This window comes from Lichenostomus cassidix, chromosome 11 (genome assembly GCF_008360975.1).
Source record: "Lichenostomus cassidix isolate B80296 chromosome 11, HeHo_3.0, whole genome shotgun sequence".
NCBI lineage: Eukaryota > Metazoa > Chordata > Aves > Passeriformes > Meliphagidae > Lichenostomus > Lichenostomus cassidix.
In genome coordinates, this window is record NC_139492.1 from 3,613,181 (window position 1) to 3,633,015 (window position 19,835).

At 40.0% G+C, this 19,835-nt stretch overlaps 1 protein-coding gene across 2 annotated transcripts in view; it reads right to left on the minus strand.

Annotated features, from left to right (window-relative positions):
- The window catches only part of CDH13 (cadherin 13), a 421,556-nt gene that overhangs the window by 14,328 nt on the left and 387,393 nt on the right, over nucleotides 1-19,835 (minus strand). The window contains exons 11-13 of one of the 2 annotated variants that reach the window (XM_085071452.1): nucleotides 15,925-16,067; nucleotides 6,210-6,443; nucleotides 4,729-4,944 (exon numbers count right to left, since the gene is read on the minus strand). In XM_085071452.1, coding sequence (XP_084927578.1) covers nucleotides 4,729-4,944; nucleotides 6,210-6,443; nucleotides 15,925-16,067 — 593 coding nt within the window. Of the gene's footprint in view, nucleotides 1-4,690; nucleotides 4,945-6,209; nucleotides 6,444-15,924; nucleotides 16,068-19,835 lie in introns of those variants that run through there. The other variant, XM_085071451.1, reaches the window with a different exon arrangement.

The following is a 19,835-nucleotide window of genomic DNA, read 5'->3' on the forward strand; positions in this document are numbered from 1 at the left end:
CTGAAAAGTAGAAAATTTCTGTAGAAGATTAAAATATCCTAGAAGTTTTTTAAAAAATCTAATCAACAAAACAAAGAAACAAACAGGGAGTATTGGTTTGAGCAAATTCACCTCTTGGGAACACTTCCTCTTTGGAAGTGCATGGAACAGGAAAACCCAAAAACTCTGCTGTAAAAACCAAACAGTTGAGCCCTGAAAATAAATTACAAGCTGACTGTTTAAAAGGAAGCCAAGTAACTCCAAATAAAGGCTGCAAAGTTGAGAATCTGCAGGTAACAAATCCGGAATGGTAATGGAAAGAGCAGTGACCTCAAAGGTCTTTTCCATTTGAAAGTGGCTCTGATTTGTCTTATTCTGCTGCCATTCACGGCTGCATTGTTTCTCTTCTCCGCCGTTTGATGTTCCTGCCCAAAAAACATGGGATAAACAAGAGCTACAGGTGCTGCTGTTGCTTTGAAAAATGAGCTGGGGGAGAGATAACACTGCAGGATTAACTCTGCCTGTCGAGGTTTGTGGAAATTCAAACCCACCGGTTTAATATGATTTGATTTTTTTTTTTTTTTTTTTTTTGGTAGGGGTTTAATAACAAATACATCGTTTTCAAGAGGGGGAAAAAAATTACTAACTGTATTTTCTCTATTGGCCCTGTAGCTGCGTTTCTCAAATCAGAAGAAAACAATATAGTGTGTGACAGCCAGCACTAAATAGGAAAAGTTTGTGGGAATTAATGGAAAATTAAATTCAGGGGTATCTCTAAGGCTTCTTTGCAATCGCAGCACAGACATCTGTGTGAGTCTCTGCTTTTCAAACACACCTCAGGCCTTTCACCTCAGTGTAACAAATTAATTCCAACGTAGAGACCTCCAGCTTATTTAATTTCTTTGTGGCAGCATTTCCCCCGTAGTCTTGCACCTCACTTTTTGTTCAGAATAATGAACTCTTCACTTATTCAAGTTCAAGTCAACTCACAACTTTCTGGTCCACTGGCCAGGTGAACAAAAAGGCTTCTTTATCCATGGCTGATAGTCAACAAAGATAAAAAATTGGGGGTTTTTTCTACATGAAGTATCTGAATCCCAGTCTTTTATAGCAAGGGAATTAAAGTAAAATATTACTGACATGACTATTGTTCCTTTGGTTGTTCTTTTATTCCCTCCATTCCACACGTTTGAATCTAACTTGGTCTTTTATGTCGGTGGAATATAAAGGAAGATATGAAACGCAATTACCATTCTATGATTATGCAATTAAGCGAAATTGTTATTATAAAATCAAAAGCCCAAAATTCAAATACTCCTTTAAATACTAATAATAAGAGAAATAATTTGTAACAGATCTAAAGCCTAGTTCTGCCAGCCACAGTGGTTCTCAGCCTCCCAGAAGGCCCGGGGGAGCTTTTGTTGGTGACTTTGTTGTGACAATCTGCACAAATTTGTTTTCTGCTGGTTTTGCTTTGCCTCTCTCTCTCCCCATCCCTCATCCTCTACAGTGGAATGCTGGAGCTGCTCTCTGACTAAAACATTCAGGAGCTTTCCAGAGGGAGCTGTTTGTAATTCTGGTGGTGCTGAGCATCCCTTTGGCCCCAAGGGCTCAGGACAGAGCTGCTCCAGCTGTGCCAGCTGCAAACACGAGGTGGCTGAGACCAGCAGCACTGAGGGACACCAGCACAGCCTCAGAGCCAGAGCCACACTTGCTCCTGACAGATTTGTCACTTTTATTCCCTCCTTTCCTCAAGTAACTCGTTGTAATCATCCCTCCCTGATTTTTTTTGCATCTGATTTTTCCCCCTCAGTCTGAACTACTAAATGCTGAATTATATCTGAACATTTGGTTCTGTCTGGTCTCTAGTAATGGCAAGGAAAAGCTGACAGAGGACAAAATGCCACTGCATGAAGTCTCATACCTGCTGTGGGCATTAATGACAAGTGGCACTATTATTTCCAATATTTGTCACCATTAACTGTTGTAACTTTGGAAACTCCTCTGTACATCATTCCAGCCTGACCTCAGTGACTCCCAGTGGTAATTAAGTACAGAATATGCAAATATGCTCCTTTTTTTCAATCAATTTTGTGTTCATCATCTTTTAATCCCACTAAGCGCCTCCCTGTTTTGTTGTGCAAATCTGCCCACAGACTTTGCCATCTTATATTTCCTATTTCTGGCTGTCAGAAACTCCTAAATTTTTTCTTGTTCCAGCTCTATCTACCTTTCCAAGGGCTTCTGGGCAACTCTGCAGTCTGTATCCCATTATCACTCAATATCCTGAGCACAGTGGGATGTCTCCAGAATGGGAGGAACTGCTGGGTTTTGCATCCATTCCAGTTTTAATCAGGCTCTTCACTTGTGTGCTCAGACACTCCAGAAATCTGCCACATCTGACTTCTCCCATGATTTAGGAAGGAGGCACATATTCTGAGTATAGATAATAATTGCACCATTTAAATGCTAATCCCGAGATGTTTTCTATAGGAAGGATATTCATGCAGGGCTCTTTTACCACCAGCAGCTCTTTCAGAGGGCTATCCATCCTCACACCAGATGTCAAATACAGAAAGAAATACTTGGGCACGAATAACAAAGTTCATTTGACTGAAGGATTTACCTCCCAGGAACAAGAGCCTCATAAAACACAAACATTGGGAGCAAAGTGAGCCACGTAAGGCTTTTTGCTAAAATTAAACCCATAACTTGCCACTGGAAATGGGACGTTTCATCTGTTCAATAAGCACTAAAGTTCTCTTTGTTTTTATGGCATCGTAATCTTTGATTACTCTGATAAATATTTGGACTATACAAAACATTGCAATGGAACTAATCACAGTTATAAAAAGGAAAAAAACCCGTGTGTGGAAATGAATTGGGAATGGGATGATACCAGCACATTTCAGGGAAGTTCAAACACAGAAGCACATTATTTTAACTCCCAGCCTCGTTCTGCTGTCTCCACGCAGTCATTTACACCTGAGGGAAATGCTGATGAGAACTGTGCTTGCTGGCTTTGCACCAACACAGTTAGGTCTCAGCTCCAGAGAGGGAATGACAGCCATGGAACAGCCTGGGGATGCCAAGGGCTCTGTTCCACCACAGCTGAGCTGGACCAGACCTGCAGCCAAGAAGAGCAACTCAAAAAACGCTTTCCAATGCCTAGAAGTGTCTTTATAATTTACTGAAAGGAACATGATCAGACTTCTTGGGATGGCTATAAAAAACCGTCATGAAAATAGCGACTTCCTAAAGTAAAAAGCTTTTCTCTACCTCATTGTATTCTGAGCATTAATGTAAATAAAGTTCAAGTGCAAATCATGTCAGGTGAGAAAGTAATTCCAGTGGTGAAAGTCACGCCTAGCGTAGCACCAGCAACATTTATGGAGTAAAAACACGAATATATCTGAATCAATGGGCTGGATATTTATCCCACTGCTGCAATGGTGTCACACACTGTCAAATATTTTTAACAGATTACCCCTAACAGCTGAAGTTTGCGTTTGGTTCCAGGAGACTAAACCCAGACTAGCTGAAGCGAAGCCAAAGCTGATACTTCAGATGTCACTGATCGAAACGGAGAACATGAATTTGCACTTAGCATTTATATAGTCCTTTTCATCTTCAAAGAGCATCACAAACATTAGCTGGTACCAGCTAGCTCACAGCGACCTTTGTGCCAACCTTTGGGGATAAAAGGAGTCTGGGAGGAGGGAAAAATGGCCAGGATGTGGGATCAAGAGCATCAGATGGGGGAAGGATGTCTCTCTGCCTTGACTCTGTCCCTGCCTCGTGGCAGATTTTCTCTCATGGGGAATTCAAGGCTTTTCACCATGGCTCAGGTTTTTAGGCACCATACAATGTATTCTGGTGATGGAAGATGATGGTAACAGACCTTAAATAACAGATTTAGAATCACAGTTATAGATACAGCAATTCCTTTCAAACAGATCAGGAATTCCAAACTAACACTGCATCAAAATTTTTGCTGGGATAAGACTGGGACACACCCAGTTTAGATTGTGGATTCCATGGCTTTGAATTCCTACTTTTAAGTCATTCTGGGATTTTTTTTCTTTTTTTTTTTCTTCACTTCTTCCAATTCAAGTTAGCTTCCCAAACGAGATTTACAACATTCCTTTCTCAGAAAGAGCAGAAATTTCTTTTACCTGTCAGTTCTGTCTGCCCTCCAACCCAGACTGGCCATTTCATCATCACCTCTGGGTGGTTCTAAGCCCAGAATCCCAAATAAGTTCCTCCCGTTCCAGTCACTTGCACATTTTATGTGGAGGAATAGATTGAAGCAGACAGTGCTCATTTTCCTGGTGACCCAGAACAGCCATTGTTACATGAACACCCTTAATCTCCTGTTTCTGGCTTTGAATTGAATTCAAGTGGGGAGAGATGAAAGAAAGCCTTGCACAAATCTGCTACTACAGCTGCTGCTTCTCAGTTTATCATATGTTAGCTCTGATTCACTTTGATTCTGCTCAAAATTATTGCTTCTATTTGGTAATTTGACAATCAGGCATTCATTGCTATTTTTTTCACTATTAAAAAAAAATAAATCAAACCTCCCCCCACCTTTCTTACAGATATTCCCTCGTGGAAAAAGAAGCCAAACTTACTGCATTATGACATCAATGTATGAATTTAACTTCCCCCTTGGAGGGTTTGCTTATGCAGAGTGCAAACGAGCAGATAAACAACACTTCATTACTTACAGCTCAGCAAAGGACTTACAAAATAAACTGAGGAGTGAAAGGAGGATTAGGGTCAGGCTGATATGGAGAGCATCAGTTGCACTGCAGTCCATTTTGGATTTCTTGCAGGTACACACTTGTAATCTCAGTTCTGTGGTGTTGGTCAGAGGTGGTTTTCCAGAATCTGTCACTGAGATGGGGATGTTGTAGTTGGCCTTTTTCAGGTTCTGGAGCAGGATGACCTGGGCATGAGTATCTGCAAAGGATGAGGGGAGAATTAGCCACATGTTGGTTATCTGGAGAGGTAGAGGGATCTGAAAACAATATCAGACATGTCAAAGTTAGTCAGGGAAATTAGGAAAAAAATGAGAATTTGCTAAGAAAAAAATAGAATTGAACTGGAGGGAAGAAGGGACAATACTGAAATTCTTTCATGGGCTGAAAGCTACTTGCAAACTTATTCCAAACCCCACGAAAAGAAAGACTTGTAAGAGCTCCTTTTGTTTAAATACATTATTTGGTCTGCAAATTACTGGCAGAAGCTCCCTGTGAAAACTAATCTACTAATGCAACACCAGGGCATGCCATCCCCAAAACAAGAAGAGGAAAGAATAAATTTACTTGCCCAAGGAATAATAATTCTTCTTGCAAGGAAGCAGAGACAAAGCTATGAACCACTCCCACCATTTCCCTGAAAAGGCAGGGAAGGGAAGTAAAGATCCTTCCAAATTCACAGATCTGCTCCACCTGAGGACCTGAGGAGCCATAATAACCATTGACTGGGTGGGTGAGTTAATTCTTTCAGGTGTAACAGAGGAGTGGTTTGATGGTTGCAGAACAGCCAAAAAACCAGCTTTTTCCCTGTGTCCTGCAGGCAGCTACAGCCTTCACATCCATCCTTAGCTTTTTCTAACACTAGGATGTGAACTGAAACACTGGAGAGTGGCAGAGATAAATAATAATACATTCCAGAAAAGAAATAGGAATAATCTGCATTTAAAAGAAATATACTTTGTGCCCATAATTTGACATACAAACCTTCTGCAGTTTCACAATTCTCTTACCAATCATGTGAGGTCCCAGTGCACTGGGCTGTTTTATTTGTGAAGAGTTCATATTTATGAAGAGCTCCTTGAAATTAGGAAGTTTTTCAATTTCACTGCTAAAGCCCATGCAAAACTTTCATGCTGTCCTGCAGCAAAGCCTTGTGCCCCTCGTGCAAGCAAACCCCATGAAATACAGCAAGATTTACACACCTATCAGCCATTAGTAACCCCTCGTTAATGCAAAGCTAAAAGAGGAAAATTCAGCTAAAATCATAAGAAAAGGAAGAAGTTTCAGGTTTCAGAAGTGGTGTGTTCCACAGGCAGCAAAGCCAGCACAGGGTAAAGCAGCAGCAGTGGGTCCATCCTGCAAGAATTTCATGCAAAACTTCTGAATTCCCACAGTGCCTCATGGAGAGTACAGAGGGATGGGCAGGTGGGAGGAATAAATGCGCAAAAATCAAAGTTACAGACTTACTGTTAAGCCTGTTGATTCTCCACAGCTTTTCTGGGCCGGATTGCTTGCTGAGTTCGAATTTGAATGGATCTGTGTTGGGATGAAGGTCTTTGTCTGAGGCTCCTAGAACCACTACCCTGAGATCTTTTGCATCGTCACAGACTTTGGCCAGTGTTGGATAAAGGGATGGGACGTTGTCATTGACATCCTCCAAGGTGATGTGTAGAGTTCCTGTCCCTGTAGCAGGAGGGTTACCTATAGGAAAAAACAAACATCTGTTTATTAAATCATATTTCCATAAACTCTTGCTCTTATTTGCACCTGCAGGCTTGCAAAGGGAAATGGTTTTTATTGTTCTTACCTCTTTTGTATGGAAATTATTGCTTAAAAAAACCTGATGAGTCACTCTGGTAAATTCACTGCTGTATTTTCCGAATGAAGCCTGTCTGATTCTCTACAGCATGGAAAATTATTCTAAGGAAACCTCTGGGAGAGGAATATTTTGAAGTTAAAATTAGAGCAGGACATGAATAGATATCTGGAACAGAATCTGTTCATCAGCACACACACTGAGAGAAACATAGTGGGAAACATCCCCTGGATAGATAGCACAGTGTTTGAAAAGAATGAAGTGAAAGAATCAAGAATAGGACAAGGAAAAGTGTGAGCAGAGAGCAGTCAGGGTGGATTGTGGGTGCCCAGGAGCAGAGCAGGATAGGATCATTCCCAACAGCCCTGAGGGCCACGTGGAGTAATGCCAGCAGGACTGCAAGCTGTCAACAGGCAGCTCTGGGAAACAAGGTGGGTAATTCACCCTGTGCTAGCAGCAGTTTGGAGCCTTCTGGAGGGATTTGCCAGCCCTGAGCCAAGAGACACCCAGCTGCACAGGTTGTTTATTCACCATGGTGCCACTGCAAGGCTGAGAGTGACCAAGCAGCCCTGGCAGCACTGGGGACATTGGGAAGGCACAGTTTGCCCCTGGAGCTGGAGCAACACCTCATTCCACAGGGGTCACACAGGGGCTGATGGCTGGAAAGAACTTCCAGCCGCTCCAGATGTGTGCCATGAGCCTCTTCACTCCAAACCACAGCAGCTCCTCTCAGCTCCCTTTGTCATCCCATTCAAATCACCTCAAACTTTCCCAAATGCACATTTTGTCCTTTTTTGCAGCACCTAACGAGGTCTCATCTGGAATGCTGCAGCCATGGGGTGTTTGTTCCTGGCTTTTCTGGTTTAGTACATGGAATCTGTGATCCCTGAGCACAAACCCTGCTCGGGCAGAGTGGATTTGAGAGGCTGCATTTAACCTGTGCAGCACCAGAGCAAAGTCCAGGCATTGACAGCTCAGCCTGAGAGGTTCCTTTATCCCTTCAGCACAATCCCTCTGCCCACAGCAGCCCAAAAACCCTGGGAGTTATTGCCCTAAACACCTCCTGCTCTGGATCTGATAAAGCCCTGGATCTGATAAAGCCCTGGCTGCAGCAGAGTGCAATTAGTCCTTTCCACAACAAATGTTCCTGGTGGTGACACTCCATCTGTTTTGTGCACACTGAAATGCATCACAAAGGCAGGATGTTCATCCTTCTCCAGCTCTGCCCTCCCTTCTCATCTCACACTCTGTCATCAGGAGGGTTAGGGCTGAGTTCTTTTTAATGAAAAAGAAACTATTTTTCACTTTTTATTGGACTAATCGAATTTGCAGAAAGACTCCAATACATTTTTTGTTCTTGATATATTATTAAGTAAAGTCATACGGCAGAATGGATGAAAAGACATTCTAGTATTTGAAATATGATCATAAAAGCCAGCCTTTCGTGCACTTAATTAAACTGCTGTCTTTAATTTTGAATGCATTATTTCCACACTGGACTGATAATGTCTTATGCACTGCCCTTCTTATCTTTTCTCAGAAGTCAGTAATATTAAAATCTGCCTTTTGGAATCAAGAAGCCAACAGCATTATGGATGTCCTGTTATTTTGTCACACACAGATATGGTTTCTGTGTTTCCTCTGCCATGCAAATGTTACTCTTTGTTTGGTTCAGGTGCTGGGCAAGTACTGCACACAAAAAAAAACAAGAGAGAGAAAGGAAATTGCTTCTGTCCGTTTCAATGACTTATTCTCTGCTTGGTTTATTTCGGATGATTTAAACAAAAATCTTTCGGTGATTTATGAAGACTTCCAAAAGGAAAACAAGCAAATGTCAGGGTCATAAAGTGGAGCTTGTTAACACACACGTCATAAAAGTGTAACAGGAGATGAATCAAGCAAAAATGGTCACAACACATCCACTGGGAATACATGACTTTCATAAATTTGACAGTATTATGCTATTGAAATCATTCAAAATCCCATGATCTCCAGACTGCTTTGATTTTTGAAAGGAGAGCTATCCACAGTGTATTTAATTCCTAAGTAAAACTTCTTTTAATTCGTATTGTCAAAGCTTGTGGCTGACAGCAGAATTAATGAGCAAACCAAGAGCTGAAGGGCTCTGTCCAGCAGCCCCTGGGAGCAGCTTTTCCAAAGAAATCCCAAACTTGAAAATTCAAATTTGCCACAAACCAGAATTGGCCATCACTCCTGAGGCTGAACAATCCCAACATTTGGGTGCTTTTAGAGCCATTGGGACAGAGAGAATTCCAAATTCCTGCCAAGGCTCCCACAAGTGACAAATCTGGGAATTTATCAGCATCAATGACCATGTGTCTACCTTTAGCTGAAAAAATTAATGCCAAAAGAAATGTTATGGAAAAAGATACTCTGTATACTTTTAATGCTTGAATCTTAATGAAAAGCTGTACAGAATAATATTAGAATTATTAGTGTAAAGTCTGAAATTATAATTCCTCTTTGGAATAACTAAAGTGCATTTTTGCCATTTTTTTCTGTTACAATAGGGCATTATTTTAAAAATATTTAAATTATATTATAAACAAAACAAAATGGATATAACAAGAATATTAATACCATTTCATTTAATTTGTGAAAACCAACAGAAAGTCCTGAAGAAATATTCTCCCTTCTTGTTTGATTTTCTTTTAGTTTGACACCAAACTTGATCTCAAGCAGAACAAGTTGCCCAAGGGACAGTAAGGATTATCAAACACAAAAAAAGTGCTTTTCCACGTGCTGTATGAAAATGGACTTTAAAGAAACCAGATAAAAGTCAGTTTGCTTGAAAATAATATAAATTGTTTAGTGGCACATCTAGGGAACAAAGCATTGAAAATCAACTAACAAAAATGTCAGACACACCAGTCAAAAAGTGTTAAGGCCAGGAAGCACTGAAACTGTATTTTCAGTTATTTTTAGCTTTATGTTGACATTATAGTCTGATAGCAAAGGAATATTTATGTAAATGCCTTCATATAAAATATAATTAGAAAAAATATGGGGAAAAAAGGGGATTTGAACTATTATATTTCCTGTTTTGTTTTGTATTTAAGAACGCCAGAGATGTTGGGTTCTGGCAATAATTGACAAATTTCCAGAGAAGAAAATCCAACCATTCCAGAGAGTCCAGCTGCCACGCAGATCTAAACCCCAGGATTTCTGGAGGGCAGAAGAGTTTTTAGGAAAAATGATTTTCATGCTTTCTAATGATGCTGCTCTGCAAATCTCAACACAAATTCCTTTCTCATCCCTCCTGTTGGGTTTTTTTTTCCCCTCCATATGCTGTTTTTCTCTCAGCAGAGCTGTGCTGCTCTGCTCTGGCAGCAGAGGATCCACCCAGCCATGGATTCTGCTCCATCACATCCCATTGTCAGCATGAACTCTGTTCTTGGCTCTGCCAAAGCAAACAAAGCCAGGAGAGCAGGAAAAGCACCAAAATCTGGGAGTGCTGCTCACCAAACTGCTCTCCTCACAATACTTACACAGGTTTACCTAAAACAGAGGCTAGGCAAAATTAGGAGAATAAAACAGTTTATTTGTTGAAGGCCTTCAGGTGCATTTAGGGCACTCACAGCTTACCCAGTTTGAAAAAAACCCATTTTTTTCACGTTTTCACAGGTTTTTCATACTGTATAAGTTTTGTCCATTTGTATATCAGGGTTAATCCTCCAATTACACCTTCAGGTAATGAAGTTAATTACTCCAAGTTTGCTCCCCCAATTAATTCCCTGTTTTTCACATATCTCAGGGCTCTGAGACAGTGAGGTGTCCTTGAGTTTTGGGCTTAGAGAGGAATTGCTTTGGCTAAAAATGAGAGAAGAGTAGCTTAGCACCCTGTATGGAGTCTAGAGTTATACACTAGAGAATTACAGGATTACAGATACATGAAAAAAAATATAGAAGCTAAAACCCAAAGCATCACCCAAAGCCATACTCTGACTTCTTGCTCCCCAATTCCCAAGGAAATTCAAATTTCCTCTGCGTTTTCTCCATGTTTTGCCATAGAGACGCTTTGTAAAATATATAAAAACAAATAGTCTTTAAAAGTTACAAACCCTCCATTCATCCCCTCAGATAACACACGCAGCTCCTCGTTTTGAGTAATTACATTTCAAAAGAGCACAGCTCCCTCGGCATATCAAATTGCTCCTGACACATGCCATCCGTCTTAAATACTGTTTTCAGCATTCTAATTTCTTCTTCTAATCATGAGTCCATGATGACAAATTAAAACAATATTTTGTGTGCAATTCATATTTTACCGAAATCCAAACTGGCGAGAAAAGGATGAGTCTTCCATTTATTTTTCTCTTCTCAATTAATGCGGCAATTAAGATAAGGGGGATAAAACTGGCTTAATTGGGTTGCCATGGTAACTAATTGCCTGATTCCTTCAAAAATCGCATGTTTTAGGTGGAATCAATCGATGGTAATTTAATTATGTGCATCATGAAGGGAGAAGACAGGTTGGATACATGTGAGGAAAAGTTCTAATTGCAAACTGCTGCTCATCTCTTTGTCACTCCAGGTTTTCCTGGGTGTTGTGTGTTAGATTTCATCTCACAGGGTACAGAATAATACATTTTTAATTATTAGCAGTGCCAAGACCTGCACAATAAATGCTTTGCTCCAAACTGGGCAGTGTAGCTCAAGGCAAACCATGAACTCACACCTAAAACTGCACTTTTAATGACATTTATTCTCTTTGTTTAATGCAGTAGAAGCTCTTGTATTCCCAATTTTTGTCTCAGCAGCTCCCTGGTCACAGAAATGGCAGGGAAGGAAGTTGGAACATTCCCACTGGATCAAACTCTCTCTGGGAGAATATTTCTGCCTGGATTTGGGTGGATTGGACCCCACTGGGGTGGCAGGAGAAATTGAGATTACTGTGTCATTATTTGTCACCAGATGACAGCCTTGGACAGCACAGGTGGTTTTTCCATGTGTCAAGCAACCAAAAATAACCAAGGATTTTGTTTCTAAAGAGATAGAAGAAGTTAAACAATGGTGTAGCTTAATTAGGGTATTGTGCCCTTCCCCAAAAAAAGCGATTTTTGCATAGAAAAGGTAAATCTGAGGATAATTTCTTGTTTGTATAATTCAAAATACAATTTTATCCTTTAAAGATTTCATGCATTTTCTGAGTGTTTTTTTTAGCTTCACCTCCAGACGTAGTTATTCCTCCCTTCCTTTTTCTAAAAAAGAAATATTTCAGAATACTGAGGGAAAAGACCTTTCCTGGAGAGTTTTCAGCCTGGCTGTCCTTATGAGACAAACATCCAGGTGGTGTGATTCTCATCCCAAATTTTCCAGCATAACAGAACCTGCAGGATGACACCACAGCACCTTTGGAAAGTCTGTTCCACACAGGTTTCTCAAACCCAAAAGCTTTCTTGTCTGTGTTTGACAGAAATGTTCCTAAAACTGCTTGTGGCACTGCTTTGGGATCAGTGATTAGGGTGCTAAACCCAAGATATAAAGTCATCACCATTGTTGGCACTTTTGTTAATTGAATGAAACCTCTGATTTCCCCCAGATTTGCATAAACCTGACTTTGCCCCATTATCAGCTCATTCTCAGATTAAACACAGTTCGTGACACTTTAATGTGTTAACTCTGCTTCATGGTGTTTCCTGCAAGTGTTTAATTTCTTCTTTAATAGGCCAGAGACTCTGTGTCCACACAGGTCTTTAGAAAAAGTTTTCAAATTCTGAAGGCACTGCGTTGACCTTTCACTGAAATCAAATGCGCTGAGAAAATTAGGATATTTCTTCCAAAAAGTCCTTTTTAAATTGTAATGCGCCCCCATAAAAGGTCAAAATTTATTAACTATAAATTAGCACTGCTTCCATCAAATTTACTCTTCCACATTGTTTTAAGTGTGTTTGGGAAGATCCAAGAACTGTTTAGATCAGGAATAACATAATTCACACTTAACCACCTTTACCTGCAGTTAATTTGATAATGCTGAGAAATGATATCATAAAGGTCAAAGAGAATCTCATAAAGAGATAAATTATTTCCTGCAGTGCAGTGACTCTATTTTCTGTGCCCCATTCATTGTTACTGCCCTACTGGTAAAGAAGAGTTTTGTGATATCCCAAAAAAAAGATAGAGCTGTGATGGATTTATACAAAGAACTACCAAGCACAAAGCTCCAGGTTTTATTTGGGACAGAAATATCCAACACTTTACAGATAAAAAAAAATTACATGCCCTGGCACTTGCTCCCTGCACTGAAGTGTAATAACAAGGAGCCAGTGCCTGCTGGAAGTGATGACAATTCTCTGTTGGCATCAGCAACAGGGGATGAAAAAGAATCATTTTTGGGGGTTTTTTGGGGTTTGTTTTCAGCTGTCTGCACTCCTCACCCAGGACAGCACTCGAATGGAAGGTCATTTTATAACGAGGTGATCATGGAACACAACGGGACAACAGAATATTTTCTTTAACCATATAAACTCTATATGCTATGAACGCTAAATAATATTTTTTTAAATGTTTTCGCACATGTCTAAGGTACTTCAGCAATGTCCAAGTACAAGGCTTTATCTGATTTTAGTAATTCCCTATAAATTCCATTAAAGACTAGCCCAGAGCTCGCAGTGCTTTGCTGGGAGCTGCTCTGGGCACCAATCCCAGTGCTGGCCATTCCCTGAGCTCCCTGCATTCCCAGAGAAGAACAGGAGAGCTCAGAGCTCCTCAGTGCCTGTGCCAGCACAGCTCACATCTGACTCACAGATAAACTGAGAGGCCAAGGAGAATAAAAACCTCCACTGAATCCTTTTGAAAAAAAGCATTTCTGGTAATTTTTTTTTTTTTTTTAATCTCCTCGCTTTTCACCCCAAGTCTGTTAGCCCAAGCAAATGACTTGCTCTATTGGAAGTGCCTCTAAATTTTCACTTTATTACCCTATTTCATTTGGCAATTCTTAATCCTGCCTTTGGCTGCCCTCTCACTGAGAACTCCCAGGTTTATTCATGGTATTAGAGAGGCTCTGCTCATTAACCTGGAGAGAGATGTGCAGTCTGGGGACAATGCTGCTCTAAAGAGAATGCAGATAGTTCTGTTCAATCTGATTTTTCCTCCTTTTTAAGTTAACATAACCTTCTTTTAGAGCCCTGAAAGAATTCTGTACTCATTTCATATAATTCTACCACAATTTGGCTTCTGCTCCAATGCAATATTTCTTTTCAGGATGGACATTAGCTCTGATGGCTGGGGAGATGAGGTGGATCTCCCAGCTTTGCTATTTCACATTGTCAGTGGCCTGGAAACAATTTTGGGGAACGTTTTCAGGGATATTGTCACTCCCAGTCATCCCAGTAGGGGACAAGGCAGACCCAAAACCTGTTGGGAACAACTCTAAAACTTCCCTGGCTATTTTATCCACAGTCATTTTTACAGACCAGCAGAAATTCTCACACTTCCCAGCCTGTCTCTAAGTGTAATGTGCTCCCCAAGCTGCCTGATAATTAATGCAGAGGTGCTGCAAGGCACAAGGTTCACTTCAGCTAATGAAGTTGTGCTGTTTGTTTGGCTGGGCTGCACACAGAGCAAGAGGGCAGTGCCCTAAAATGGTCATTATTCACCCCTCAGTGCCCTACAATGGTCATTTTTCACCCCTTGGTGCCCTAAAATGGTCATTTTTCACCCCTTAGTGCCCTAAAATGGTCATTATTCACCCCTTAGTGCCCTAAAATGGTCATTTTTCACCCCTTAGTGCCCTAAAATGGTCATTATTCACCCCTTGGTGCCCTAAAATGGTCATTATTCACCCCTTAGTGCCCTAAAATGGTCATTTTTCACCCCTTAGCATGGTAATCCTCAATGCACAGGGAGGTTTGTGATAATTTTACTCACAGAAGTCAATATTGTTGGAGGAGATGAACTCCTGCATGGCAGTGCTGCACAATCACAACTAAACACAATTACAGCAGCTGCAATCAGGTGCTGCCCCAGAGCCCCAGCTGAACAGAATTCCTTTCCTCTCTTCATCTGCTGTTCAGCACAGCTTTCCCTTCTCTCATTTCTCCAGAATGGAAACAAAAATAAATTAAAGCAGTGAATTAAAAAAATTAAAAAACTAAAAAATTAAAAAATTTAAAAATTAAAAAATTAAAAAATTAAATTAAAGCAGAGAATTAAAGCAGTAAGGTTCTGGGTTTAGAATAAATGAGCAAGTCCTGTTAGTGCCCCAAGTGCAGCATAAAGGTGTCCCCAAAAATCCACTTTACTCGGGCTGTCTCCTTCAGCTTCTTTTGCCATCTCTTCTCTTTGATGATATCTGACTTCACCTTTAAAACATAACTTTGTCCTTTGGGTAACCCCTCAGTAATGTCCCAAATTTTTACTTTCATTGTGAGATGACATTTCCCAGTGCACCAGATTTTAAGATGCATTAAAAAAAAAAGAAAAAAATCTCCATCCAATAGCGAGCAAAAGACAGAAATATGTTTAGGACTATATTTTTCTGCAGAAATTTCCTAAGGAAAATATGTATATTAATATATAAGTAAATCATCATCTCAGCAGAAATTTTTTTTCTGCTATACTTAAGGCAGTATTTTCTTTCTCCTGTCAGGCCCTGCAAATGTTCCCTCAGTCATGTGCTTACAAAAATGTAGAATTACTCTCCTAAAAAGAGCATTTTACAATTCATCACCAGGGCTAAACCAGCTACAGCTGTGAAAAGTGTTAGCATATTAGTGCCTGTTCTATTACAGGCAAATCTTTTATTTATTTTGTGCCTTTAGCTCTGGAGATTTGGAATGTTCAGGATTTTCTCTTTCTTTCTCTGCTCCGAAATCACTCGCTGAATTTTCCCTAGATGGCTTCAATTGGATTCTATTGACAGAAGGAACTTTAGTACACACAGTATGCAAAAATTGTTGCATTTTAACAAGAGGTTTAATTATGTTTTTATTTTCATTGTCATCAAATTGAACAGATTATAATCCAGCATATCAAGGATGAGTTGTTATTGGTATTTAGGTGCCTCAGGCACGCTGAATGAGCAAATATTGTACAGAAATTCATTCTGATTAGGATGATTTATTACTTACCAAGAATGTTTCTAGACTAATTGCACCTAGCATGAAGATATCAATGTAGAAATAAACATGCAAGGTATAAACCTAAATTAAAGGTTTTCCAAATCTGAAATTTTAAGTTAATCTCTCTTTCTTCTATTTCACCCGATGATCTCTAACACCTTCAGCTGGCCACTCAGCAAAGTGCTGAAAAATATGCCTAATTCTACTTGTGTAGCTTTTATAACAGAAAATTTCCAGCAGGAAAAAACAGAATCTTTGGATATTATTTGTAAGAGTTACTCACCACTGTCTATGGCCAGGAAGAGAGCAGTGTAGACGTTGTTCTGCACGAAGGGAGATTCTCTATCCAGTACTGCCGTGGTGCCCACAGTGCCATTGGTGGGGTTGATCTCCAGCCACCCTGCTGGGTCCTTGTGCACTGAATACCTGAGCAGAAGGACAGAATTGTTCCCAAATTAGAGATCTCAGCAGAAAGGAGTTTGGCTTTGCGCTCGCTGGATTTCAAGAGTGGATCTCAATATTTCAAAAGTACAATTTAATCTCCTGCCTTCCCTTGGAGATTGGTATTGTTTGGGTTAGCTGGCAGAGGGAGATATAGAGAGAGGGTTGAGTCAATTCCTTTGGAGATTTATACATATATATGTCCCAAAGTTAGCACAGAAATCAATATTTAAGACATTGTATAGGATCTGTTTCCTACTGCTGTGCTGTACAGCCAGAACACTCCCAACAGACCTCTGCTTCCACCTGACCCCATGAATCCTATCCCAGTCCTCCTTTTCCAGACTCAAAATTGCAGTTGGACAAGAAGTTGTATTTTTAATTTACTTCTGGAGCGTTTTTCAATTTTATTCCTTACAATTGGTTCTTTTGGGTGAGCTGCAAATATGCTAAATCGTGGGGAAAGGTGGCAAAAGGAGAGTCAGACAATGAATTCTGCAGGCCTGTGGGGAGATGGTTCCTGTTTGTACACATTTGTTCTGCACTTTCCTCCTCCTGCTGATTAAATTCAACCACATCCACTCTGATTGTCCCAACCAGAGGCTGGAAATGCTGTCTCTGAGATCCTCCAATATGAAATTCCCTGTTGTGCTTTTTTCCCTTTAATCGACACAAATATTCAGACCCCAAACCTGGAAATGTTCAGAGAGATTGTGGAGTTTACACACCAGGAAATTCCCTGCTTGACTGAAGCAATAAATGTAAGAATGTTCATGATTAGGGTCTAATTCTTATACTCAGTTAAATTTATTAAGAAATAGAACAACACAGAGCTGAATTAACTGATACCAATTCCCTCTCCAATTAGATGTGTTAATATTTTAAACCAAAGCTCCAATCATATAATCAATACTTGGGATAATAACCTGTTTATCTTTTTTGTAGTGAATTGTTATAGGTCATAAACCACCACACAACCTTTTATAGACATTTTAAATTGCCAGTAATTGACACAGAACCTGTTATTATTTAATGAGGCTATGCCAAGGCAGTGCCTCACTGTGGAATTCACCCGAAAGTGAATTCACCTGGAAGTCCTGGGTGATAATCCTGCCAAAAAAACCCCAAAAAAACCCCAAAAAACCAAAATAAAAGAAAAAAATAATAAAAAAAGAAGAAAATTAAAAAAAAAAAAAAAAAGAAAAAGAAAAGGAAAAAAAGGAAAAAGGAAAAAGAGGGAAAAAAAAGAGGAAAAAAAGAAAAAGAGAAAAAAAGTATCAGTGCAACTATGAGGGAATAAACAAAAATAACACAGGCAGCCAGAGTGAGCATCAAAACTCCAGCATATACAGCCAGGAAAAATGACACATTTTTATGACCTGTTATGATGTTAAAACAAGTTAAAGAGCAGATTTGGAAAGCAGGACTTTTTGGAATTGATGAAAAAATGAGACAGAGAGGCAAAATAGTTGACTGATTTCTGCTGGCAGAAAAAGCAACTCAGAGTTTCACCTCTGGCTTCCCCAGGAGCAGAAATGATCCCTTAGGGAATATGTGGGACAGAATCAAAGGAGGACCTTCGTGCACAGGGAGACTTTCCATCAACCCAACATCTCCTTCCACTTAATAGCCATTTAAACATTAATCAATACCTCAGCTTTATCTCCCACAAAAATGAGTGCCTGGAACGGCAACAATGCAGATCATTATTTCATTCTGCTCCTTTGTTTCTTTTTTTTATCGCTGTTTTTATAACTTTGCAGGCAAAGGTATGCACAAAAATATGAAACCAGGTTGGCCTAAACAATTCCTACTCTATTGTAAAACTGCAAATTCTCAATTAACCCCGAAACCATTCCAGAAGATTCAACACTTCTGAGGTAATGAGAATGTAAAATGGATTGTATTATCTTCCCTGATTGCTCTACAAAGCACTGTTGGCTGTGCAAATAAAAAACTGGATTGTATAACCTGTGATTTGGCACAGGATATTGTAAAAGTAGTATTTTGTCTTTCCCACCACATTTTTACTTATGGGAACAGCATACTGCAGTACAGTTGATTGTTCTTTGTTCCATTTTTGGAGGGCTCTGCTAGCAAAGGTTTAGAATAGACCTATCATAAAAACCACGATAAAAATAGAAGTTCTGAATGCAAAAATTCACTTCCCGCTCTTGACTTCAGTGAGATCTGATTGCCCAGCAGCTTTTAAAATCAGACCATTTTTTAGGTGGTTAAACATGAACTTTCCTGCATGTTCCTACTGTTTCTCCAATCCTAGGCAGGCTGATACATCAGTGTACACAGCACTCTGCTGTCTGCTGTGCCAATTACTGCTTGCTTTGGTCTTATTCTGCTGTGCAGCAGTGAAATTCAGTGCTGCTTGTGGAGCTCATTTCATTGTGGGGTTTTTTTTAAAAATGTTGAACTGTGCCAACAGCTCACAGCTCCCAAGGGTTTGTGTGACAGCAGGGCAGGGAAAAGTGGGAGTAACAAATTCTGACTGTGACCTCCTTGGGTTGGGTTCAGTCCTTGCGTTGTCCACAAGCCAGGAATTGCAAAGGGAGCAGCAAAACAAAACCCCTTGGAGTGGAAATTGTGTGCTCCAGTGTTTGAGTGCACACCTTAAACACAGAGACACAGAGAGGTTAGGGATGCAGAGCAGGAGAACACAAATCCAAACATGCACTTGGGCCGTTTGGTGCACAACTAAAATAGAGCAGCAGGTAGATGGAAATAATAACAGGATAAAATCTGTGAATCAGTGAAAAAGGCCTGAGAACACAGGGCAAGGAGGGACATCAAAAGTACTGAGACAGACAGAATGGAAAACAATATTTGAGTGGCTTTCTAAAGATGCAGAAAGATATTTTCTGGCATTTTCAAACTGCGTATCTCCAGAACTCTTTTGTAACCTGTGTTTGAAATAGAATTAATACCAGATGAGTTAAATTCACATTCTCTTCCATCCATCCATCCATCCATCCATCCATCCATCCATCCATCCAATGTGTGTATTTACTTCCCAGTTTTGGGTAAATCTGGGAGCATCAGCCCCCCATGGCAGCAGGGCTGGAACTACATGATCTTTAAGGTTCCTACAAACCCAAACCATTCTGTGATAAGGTATTGATAGTAAATATTTTCATGCCATTTCAGTCTGCCTGGCGGGAGTCAGCCTCAGGGAGATAACAAATTTATCCATACACCTCCAACTCACACTTGTTCCTTTTATGGACCCACCAACATAAGTATAAATTATCTGTGACCTAATATTTCATCTAAGTACAGCCCCATGTTTGCCTTTGGAATGAAAAACACTCACATTATTCCCATTTATAAATCCATGCTCGTGCTGGGACTGCAACATATAATAGCAGCACCTGAAATTTTTCTATGAACTCTTCCAGAACAATTCAAATAAAATAATAGTGGAGAAAGGCACTCTGTATGTCTGGACCTGTGAGCTCAGCATGAACACCCTTTTGCCTCTGAATGAAAAAAAAAAAAATCTCTAAATACAGACATTCTGTCATCTCTAAATCAAACCAATACGAATTTCATCTCATTGTATAAAATCAGGTTGAAAAACCACGAGCCACTATCCCTGGAAAAAGGTTCAAGGCTATTTAGGAGAGACTGGTGCAGCAATTACAGAACAAATATAGTCACACCTGGGCAAGCAGTGGTGGCTCTCAGAGAAAGAGCAAAAAAACTTCCCAAAATATAAGTGCAACATTCAAAATCTGGATG